The sequence below is a fragment of the Echeneis naucrates genome, chromosome 19 (assembly GCF_900963305.1).
Source record: "Echeneis naucrates chromosome 19, fEcheNa1.1, whole genome shotgun sequence".
In the NCBI taxonomy this organism is placed as follows: domain Eukaryota; kingdom Metazoa; phylum Chordata; class Actinopteri; order Carangiformes; family Echeneidae; genus Echeneis; species Echeneis naucrates.
Window position 1 is genome coordinate 7,535,509 of NC_042529.1, and position 10,250 is coordinate 7,545,758.

The window sequence follows — 10,250 nt, forward strand, 5'->3', positions numbered from 1 at the left end:
TCACGGAATTACACAAACAGAAAATTATCATTATCTTTATCATTTTACATACGTTTCTTTCCAGAATAAAAAAGAACATATATGTCGGGAAAATGCTCTGAGGGGGTCACTAATAATGTACACCCCCCTACCCATGAATTAATGAATAAATGAATAAATGAATGAATGAACCGAACCCCCCAGAGACTAGACTGCACCAGACCATACCAGAGCAGAGGCGGGACCTCCCCAGACACTAGACCAGATATTACATTTTTCAGTTTGATTTGTGATGAAATAGATTATGACATGAAAATTATTTCATCTAATTCCAGGGGAAAGGAGTCCAAATACAGGGGCCAAGATGGCAGGTGATTAAATTGGGTGCGTTTACAAGTTCCCTGCAGCTCTTGAAGCTTTTGTGCCTCTTTTTTCCATTATCCACACTTGAATGCATTTCTTACGGTTGATGCATTATAACTGAGAAAAAGGAGCAAAGTCTGCCAGCCACAGCTCGTTTTTTGTCTGGCACCCAGCATTGAGAATTTGGGAAGTGTGTGCTTTCTGTGGTTTTCCGATGCATTATAACTGACAAAGCATTTTTTAAGCCATTTCTTTATTAATGACAAATAATAAGCAATAGGAACAAATAAACCTGAATGTTTTGGCCTTTTTCTTGAGACAGACGTACTGAATTTTTTTTTTTCATCCTGACTGTTTGACCTGTCTGCAATTGAGGCTATTGCGCAGGCGCAGCACATACACCTGTTGAACCTGCACGCGTACTGAGGCAAATTTTAGACTGCGCAATATTAAATTCCTCTTTATATATAAATTATTTATTTCCTTGGCTTTATGTAAGTATAAGCCGTTGGTTGTGTGTCGTTGTAAAACAGTATTTGTGTTGCCGCAAGCTTAATTATCGTTTCTTATATTAGCTAAGCACTAACTGGCGAGCTAGCATGTCGCCTTGAAGTGAACATAATGTTAGCTGTTTGCTGTCAATAGACACCGGCTTTGTGTATTTTTAATAATGTTGATAGCTGTCGGAGAAAAACATTCTCCGAGTATGGTTCGACCAAACCTTCCTCTGAGGAAACCTTCAACCAGCCCGATGGCTTTTTCCGCCTCGTCGCCGCCTCCGGCTTATCTGAGCAGGCCCAACTCAACACCCGAGTCCCCGTTCTCCGGCGCCTCCGGGGACGGTAATTCAACACAGACACACATTAGTGTCCAATTATTGGACATGCTCTCATTTAGACTGTGACGCACGGTTGAAAACAGAGGTTGGATTATTGCTTGGCAGTGTGATCCATCGTCTTTGTAACATATTTCAGCTGAGTTCTCCTTTCCTTTTCCCTCCCGCTCCAGTCCATCCATTGGTCACTAGAGATAAAGCTACAGTAAGTGTAAAAGTTGTTCTACTTGGAATCACTTAGGTCTGTAACAATTTGAATTTCTCCCTTCATGCTATTCTTCTTTTGTTCGTAGGTGTTAGGATCCACGCCACCATCCCCTAATGTACACTTCTGCAACTTCTGTGGTCAGCAAGGTAAAAATGACAATTTAAAGGGATAATGTTATAGTACTTTCAGAGTGCCAGCTTTCCAAATGGTCACCAGATAAAGAAGAACTGCAATGTTTGTGCATCAGAGGATGTGCTGTCAAATAAGTGAGGGAGGTGCGTCAATGATGGAGAGAAATCAATTACTTGGAATGTGCTGTGAGTTTTTTAAATATTGATTTTAACTAAGATAGATAAGATGGGATGGGGTGAGCAGAATGAGGTAAAAAAAAAATCACAACTGTATGCAATATATTTCATCAGTGTGAGAGTCTTATTTACACAAACAGGATATTTTCGATGCAAGCGCTGCAAGAGGACACCTTACTGCTCTGTGTTGTGCCAGACAGAAGACTGGAAGGCACACAGGCATGTGTGCAAGGCTTTTGACCCAGAACCGACAAAGTAAGCTGGTTCAACTGTTGAGCACTGGTGGTCTCCCGTTTTCTAATAAGAACAACAGTCTCTGTTTGTACTTAACTGACAGGTGAGTTAATAACTGATGATCACTTATTTCTCTTAATTTGAAGGGAGAACCCAAAGGAAATCACAGTTTCACCAGCTGCTAGAGACAGAGCTGGCCAGTTGAAGGTGAAAAGAGTTGCTGTTTGATCTTCTAATGCAAGTGATATTTTCAAGGTCTGTAGTTCATGATTTAAAATGTTTTAAATGAACAGCGGTTTTAATCTTTTTTTATATGTCTGTTTATTGAAGAATGCTTTGGATTCATCCAGCCTCCAGAGGGTCTATTTAAAAGACTTGGATATGACTAACATTGTTTTTGGAACAGACATTCAGGTACTGCGAACCCAGTTTTTCTTAACTGTAAAGGCCAGAATAGGGCCCACAGACACAATTCAAGGATCCTCCTGAGATTGCTCGGTTTGTTTATTTTTTAATGGTGTGTGTGTCTTTTTTTTTTTTTTTAAAGGCAACTGTTGTTGAGTTCTACAGTCCTGCAAGGATCTTTCTCCTTGCCCAAACCCCACAGGTACAAGAAGCTCTTCAGCGAATAAGCACAGAGCTTCAGAAAACCTACAAGTTCCCCTCAACAACAACATATATACCATGTGTCAGGGAGGTTTGTGCAGTACAGTTCTCCCATGATCTGGTGAGCAGAAGCCTTTTAAGTTACAGGATCTGTTATGCACATTGGTTTAGCCCTTGACTGTCACTTGTGTTTACGTCTGTTTTTATGTGCAGAACTGGTACCGAGGTCTGGTCCAGGCTTTGGCTGCTGATCAAAAGACAGCTTATATCCTTTACATTGACTTTGGCAATGAAGAGAATGTTCCTGTGGATAGAATTAGACCCCTGGTTGCTAATATCCCACGATCTTGTCCATGTGTGAGTGATTATTCACAGAACCAGTAAAAATTTGTTGCATTATTCTTAGCACCCACTGGAAATCATGCATACGAGAATATCTATAACTATACACAGCTTGCGTGATGACAGTCACTCTTGGATCTATTGTGTCAAGGTATTGGAGTGCTGTATTGCTGGTGTGGTGCCATTGGATGGCAACTGGTCAGCCGAGTGCTGTGTTGCAATGAGACAGCTTTTGGCTGGCAAGACTGTGACTGTGAGACCAGTCGGAACAGTAGAGAATGGTTGTGTCCATACTGTGAATATCCAGCTTTCCACGGGTAAGTTACACAGATATGGAAAGCCAAAAAAAAAAAATCCCTTTTAACATTTAAAATTAATAACTCTCCCCATTTTTCTTGTAGGAAAGCAACTAAGCACATTCCTCCTTGAACATAACTATGCCACAAAGGAAACTGTGACTGCAACACCAACTCAACAAGACATAAGTTAGATTCATGTTTACTTGTCCACACCATCTGAAAGCAAGTCTACAGCCCAGGGCCGTGAGATGAGGAACAGAACTGGTCAAATCACTAGACATAGTTTGGACATAGCAATTTGCGGACAAGTGTGTGTACAAAGGTTTTATAGGGTGTGGGAATAGACATAGAAGTCTTTTGGCTGCCACAATAAAAATGTCATATCTGTCTTACTGTAACCAGTGGGTTCTGCCTCAGTGCTATAAGCCTGCTTGTTTTAGGCTTTATATCAGACCCTTAGGTAAAGAAAACATCCATAAAATAAACCATCCTACAGTACTCTTTGTCAAATACAATTACTTCCCCTTCCAAAGTTATTTGAAGTGTTAAATTTGAACATGAAAACATTTAATAAGTGCTCCTAAAAATAAGTACCTCTGATTAGCACAAATATTTCTGCTGTTCACAATTAGAACTAAAGTAACTATTTTAAGAAGGTTTTCACTATTTTTGATTTTCTTCAGGTGCCATGATGAATGTATCATTGGCAAATTTCAAGCGTTGCTCAATTGGAAAGGATGAAAACAACTGGGCTCAGCCTCCAGAGCCTCTGACACAGGCAGTGGGTGACTCCATCTCAGTTGTGGTGACTCACTTGCAATCACCTAATGAAATTATCATACAAAAGGTCGAAAATGCAGGCAAGTGTGCATATCATTTTTCTATTGTGCTCAACTTAAACCTCTGGATCGTGTGTTTAACTCGAGAACTGTTGGTTTACAGGAGTGATTCAGGACTTACAGTTGAAACTGAGGGAACACTGCTGTAATGCCCCAGTCCTCCAGAACTTCAGACCAGCACCAGGGACAGTTTGTTGTGCTCAGTTTTCAGGTATATTGAGAATACATCAATCTTGGAACACATTGCTGTGTGAGAGTTTGTGTTATGAGATTATCTCATTAGATCATCTACTACTGAAGCACTGTTAAAAAGTATTGTAAATATGAGTGCGAAGTGGAATGTTGTAATTTCTAAATTCAGCTCTTTAAACATCATTCTAGTGTTAGACCAGCTTTGCGTTCCTACACTCAGATTTCTGTGTTTTATTATTATTATTTTTTTTTTGTTTGTTTGTGTGCAGAGGACAAGCAGTGGTACAGGGCCAAAATTCTGGCTTATCCATCAGAGGAACGTGTCTGTGTTGGCTACCTTGATTTTGGCAACTCTGAAGATGTGGATTTAGGTCAACTGCGGCCTATCAGCGCTTCATTACTGGCCCTGCCAATGCAGGCTATGCGTTGTGGTCTTGCAGGTAGCATCTTAACCCTGCAGAACATTTTAAAAACTTTGAAAGTTAATGAACCATCTTTAACTATGTATGTAATAACTGTATTAACCAGCCTGCAGATGTATTTTTCCCTCTGTAATGTGGAATGTCTTAAAAATTGAAAAGAAATCTAAGATATAACTTAAAGTTGAAATTGGGCAATAATATCACCATGTTTGTCTATTTTAACAATTTTAATAAATATTTTCTGAATTCCCTTGAAATTTCTAAGTTTGCAGTTTTCCCTGTACTTGACTTAAACCTTGTCATCAATTATATTTAATGATCCTGTAAAAATTTTAATTAACTAATGTATTTGAGTATATGCGACTGTAACTACATTTCCAAGCTGCTGAGAGACATTGAATAAACCTTTTGGTAAATTTGGATCATATACAACATGTGCAATGAGTCTATTTTCTCCTGCACCCATTCACATGTCTGTGTTTGTGTCCTTTCCAGGGGTGCAGCCTGTTGGGGAGCAGTGGTCAGAGGAGTGTCTGTTGGCCTTGCAGCGAAGAGTATCCAACAGAATACTGCGCATTGACATCCATGGAGCTCATGAGGGCAAGGCTTTGGTGACTATGATTGACGAGGGCAGCGATCCTCAGGCCAATGTAGCAGAGCTGCTGATTTGTGCTGATTATGCTGCACCAGCTCCTGTTTCAACAAGCAGTAACCAGCAAGTTAACCAAACAGTAATTCCTCCTGCTGAACCACATGGTGAGATGTTAAGATCACGAAATTATTAGCATTGAATAACTTTTATTTTTTTATTTTGCCTGTATATGATACATCTATTGTGATGACATGTCTTCAGTGCCTGCCCCAGTCTGTGAACCGATGGTGTGGTCTTTTGCTAAGCTTCCCTGTGATGGCCAGACAGTGGCACTGCTAGTCAATGTTGTGGAGAACCCTGGAGAGTTTTACTGCACCATTGACCAGCCTACAGGTATTGCGCTTTCTTTCTATAAGGCCAACATTGTAGTTTTCGACAGCAAATTAAGATCTGTAGTGGAAATAGTTGTTCCATTAATGTTTCTGTCTCTTTTTTAAATGAAAAACATTTTTTTAAAATGTTCTTGTTACTTCCAAGTGACCTTTTTTTGTGCCACTTGAGCAGATTATTTAAAGTATTTGACTGTTTGTTAGTTTGTCAGCGGCTGATGGAGCTTGGAACTGAGTTGAAGAAGCATTGTGATGGAGATAATTCACCTTATGAGCCCAAAGTGGGGGAGCCATGCTGTGCCATGTTTCCTGGTGAGAGACTCAACATGCATAATTCATGGGTTTAAACTACTGAATGAATGATACTTTTATGATGAGCTGTAAAAAGAAACAAAAGTTTATACATCATATATATAAATGTCTAGTATTTCATCTTGTATGTTAATTGAGTTCTCTTTTGGCTGACGTTACAATATTCGCTATGACCTGATGAAATTTCAACTGATCTTATTTTTCCTCTGTTTATGTATTTATTTTTTTATGTGTTTTTTGGTCCCTAGCTAATGGAGCATGGTATCGGGCTTTGGTGAAAGAAAAGAGTGAGAACCTTGTGTCTGTAAATACTGTAGATTATGGATTCAGCATGAAAGTAGAAAAGCATCATCTGAGATCCATCACGCCCGGACTCCTGTCCTTGCCCTTCCAGGCAGTTTGCTGCTGGCTTTCAGGTAGGTTAAAGACAGAGAGAGGGGTTCAATCCTAATGTCTGTGCTAAGGCCTATGCCCTCAATGCTCACACGTTCGGCATCACCCAAAGAGCGATTGAGCATTCAATGTTATTTGAAGGAGTGGGATATAACTTTGACCCACTCCTTTACAGCCAAAAGAGCATCACACAATTCTGTTTGTGAAAATAGAGGAACTTCACTGTTTTCAGGTGCGGAACCCTTGGGCTCAGAATGGAGCAGTGAAGCCCTGCTGTGGTTCCAGACACTGGTGGATGGCAAGAAGCTCTGTGCACGTGTCCTTTCTGTCTCTAAAAAGGGCTATGGTGTGGAGTTGGAGAGCAGAGGGCAGAATGTGGCTGCTTCTCTAATTTCTGAGCAACTAGCCAAAGCTCCTGGACAGATCCCAAGAGAGACAATTGCAACTGCAGACTCTGGAGCCAAATGCCAGGAGAACACAAAAGAAAATGAGAACAAGCAAATGCATGCACAATTCTTGAATCAGATATGTGCCAGCTACAAGGAAACACCAATGGCATGCCAGAATGCAGTGCCATCAGAAGGTCAGCTGGAGTGTTGATACCAAGATGAAATACTGTGGTGGTTTTTAGGAGTCTCTTCAAAATGTTGTTTTATCTTTTTCAGTCCCATCTTTCCCAACGGACTGGAAGACAGTGGAGCTGCCTCTCAATGAGACATTTCAGCCATATATTGCAGCCATTAGTAGTCCTTCCCTCTTTTTCGTGCATAGTCCCAGTCAGGGTCAGAAAACTCACTTATGCCCCTATTTGTGATTTAAAAAAAAAAAAAAAAATGCATAAATGTGGAAAATGTAATGCTACTTCCTGTTTTAATTGCTCCATTTCTGGTTTTTTTTTCCCCTCCTTTTTTTCTTTTGTAGTAGACCAGCAGAAGCTTCAAGAGTTGATGACTGAAGTGGCTGACTTCTGCAGCCAGGCTTTGCCTTCTGCTGCTCTCCTGTGCAGACCAGCCCCCGGTGCTGCCTGCTGTGCCCAGTTCTCCGGTGGAAAACACTTGTTCATTACATTTATACACTATAGAATGATAAGCATAAAGATAGATTTTTATCTGTGCCCTTCCTGTAATATAAGAATAAGGAGCCTTCCCAAATTGTGGAAAAAAAATGAGGCAACAAAGTGCACTAATACTCTTGCTCTCTACTTGTTCTGCCACTTATTAACCCCTGCTGAGGAAACAGGTAATGAATGTAGCTACCAACAAGATTGAAGCAACAATCAGTGCAGAGCCCTTGTTGACATGACTTCACTAAATTAGCTTAGCTGGGTGCGTCTATGTCAGGACTCCTAAATGCCACTAGATGTCAGAAGGTGAGATGCAAGTGAATGACTCTTCCATCATAACATGATCTTAAATAGTGGAAATGCAACCCAAAATCTAGTCATGCACACAATCAGTAGAGAATATTGAGGTTGAAATATCACACTGTAATGTTTAGACTCTAAGGCAGGTTATTTTTCACATCGCATTGTGCTATTTGAGGACACTGCTCTCAGCAGGGGAAATCCCATCACTCTGGCCATTTCCAACACATAATGAGATCCATGGTAGACAGATGACCTGTTCTGTCAATTATCTCTTCCACTCAAGAGATACTTGCATACATTTTTTTTCATTACCCCACCCAATTTCTAAGTTTGTTTTCTGACTGTTTTAAAGACCCCACCTGGAGTTGTTACCCCTGCAGACCTAAGCTGGTAATTTGGTGTCTGCTAGTAGATATAATTACATAGTGTGGGCTCAGTCAAGCACAGTAGCGGCTCTTCTTTAAACACAGTATACAAGTAAGAGACTATAACTTGGCATACATTCCGCAGCTCAGCTAACAACAGGGTTTGGATTTAATGGACTTTTCTGTGCTGTCAGTGGATTCTTTGCTGGTGAGGGATCATGAGATTTTAAAGGCAGTTGTGTTGGTAAAGTCAAGCGTGTCAGATTTATAATTTTTGGGGATTTCTGTCCTAATGATAAACGGTTAAATTAACATGTGACAACACAAGAAGCTTGTAAAACAATGTATCAAATCTAAGTCTGTAACTAATTCAACTCCAGAGACCTACAAAATATTACTAACCATTTGTTTGACTTTGTTTTTCTTTAGCTGATGATAAGTGGTACCGTGCAGTTGTCCTGGAAGCCTCAGAAAATGAGATGAGTGTAATCTACGCAGACTACTGTAACACTGAAAAGGTGCCCCTCTCCCGAATCTTGCCCATCCCCAAGCGCCTGCTGCAGCTTCCCTTTCAGATCACTCGCTGCACCCTCTCTGGTGAGGCTATGGAGCTATGAATCCATCTTTCTAAAGAGAAATTCACGCTAGACCACAAGTGGTTTTTGTAATTACTCTTGCCTCCAGCATTTAACATTCTGGTACACACCTCTCAATCCTAGGTAAAGAGCACTTTCCTGCTGAATGGCCAAAGGAAGTGCAGCAGATGTTTCAATCTATCCTTTTGAACAACGTCCTGGCCACCATCCAGGCCTTCGATGGCTCTGCTAATGTGCTTTCACTTGCTCTTCCTACTGAAAGGGGAGGAGGGGATCTCACTGCCATGATAGTCGATTCACTACAGGTTCAAAACAAGGTTAATTTCTGCCCAGCCAGTTGCCAGAGGGCTGACCTAAGTGACAGCAGCACACCTACTGCAAGCACAACGGATGCGCCTGGCTGCCCCCAGCCCAAGTCAGTACCTGACACCCAGAAGGGGCTAGAACTTGGACCAGCTCATACTAGCCTACCCAGAACTCAAGCGCCAACAACCTGGACTCAACAGGAACATAAACACACTTGTGCAGTGTCTATCATTGGTTTGTGCAGTCAGAATTTCAGTGTGACTTTTATTTTTATATTTGGTTTAATACATTCATACATTTAATACATAATACATTAATACATTCCAGAAAATATCCAGGCAGACCAGGTGTTTTTTTTGTTACTATTCAAGTTAAAGAATAGAAATGGACATAGGTTGTCTTCAGAAGAGCAAATTATTATAGTTTTTACTGATAATTTATTTCTAACTATAACTAAAAAGGCAATACAGGTGATTAGGTGTAGTACCATAAAAGCTGTTTTTGTTTTTCAGAAGACCCAGTGCAGAAGATTGTTGCACACACGGAACCACCATGCACAGAAGCTAATGGTAAAGTATTAAAAAATGTCACTGCCCATCTTAAGATGGCTTTAATTTATTAAATTTTTTTTGTATAAAAACTACAGTCACTGTTTGAAGATGGTCAATTATTTACTTGACTTTCTGTTTGAATCCCAGATCCTCAGACCTCTACCTGCTGCTGTATGAGCCTCATGACTAAGGTTTCACCATTTTCACAAACATTGACATTTTATTTACATGGAACTTAATCATCCATTCTCTTCCACTTTATCCACAATTGTCTTTTCTCTTGCCTTTCACAGATCGTGCAAATGGAACAGCTGATGCAGCTGCAGCTTTCTCTTGTCAAGCTGTTAGTTGAACAGAAAAAATAAGCTTTACAGTCCTGTTAACCAACTTGTTGAAATCAAAGTTGTTATTTTGTTGAAGTTCCAGTAGATATTACGCCCTTGCTATTCATTTTAATTTTGTGTTCTTATCACTGAAACTATGCACTCTCATCAGGAAATTTCTGTTTTTAAACTGCAGTTCAATTCCTTTTTACTTCTTCAGTAAAAAAAAAAAATAATAATAATTAGAGGTTTCCTATAAGCTTATCCATTAAAGTTGGGAGGAAATGTCAGCAACACTAAATGTTCAACCTCAATTTCTCAAGTAGTCAGCCTTTGTTCTGTTGCAGTCACCTGCTCAGGTGGGATGTTTAGCCTGACCTCATTTGTTTGTTTTCACATAAAAAGTTGTGATGAAAAAGACCACATGGAT

The 10,250-nt window shown here is 40.2% G+C and overlaps 1 protein-coding gene across 1 annotated transcript; it reads left to right on the forward strand.

Moving 5' to 3' along the window:
- Window positions 1-1,012: 1,012 nt before the first annotated feature.
- Window positions 1,013-9,862, forward strand: tdrd1 (tudor domain containing 1). Its single transcript, XM_029528375.1, has 24 exons — window positions 1,013-1,208; window positions 1,351-1,382; window positions 1,471-1,531; window positions 1,834-1,948; window positions 2,074-2,143; window positions 2,258-2,341; window positions 2,475-2,654; window positions 2,747-2,890; window positions 3,027-3,192; window positions 3,277-3,360; window positions 3,858-4,034; window positions 4,117-4,224; window positions 4,475-4,645; window positions 5,123-5,383; window positions 5,481-5,612; window positions 5,813-5,920; window positions 6,169-6,336; window positions 6,546-6,896; window positions 6,979-7,095; window positions 7,235-7,357; window positions 8,474-8,641; window positions 8,764-9,180; window positions 9,645-9,688; window positions 9,791-9,862. The coding sequence occupies exons 1-24, from the start codon at window positions 1,013-1,015 to the stop codon at window positions 9,860-9,862; spliced, it is 3,549 nt and encodes a 1,182-aa protein (XP_029384235.1).
- Window positions 9,863-10,250: the final 388 nt, after the last annotated feature.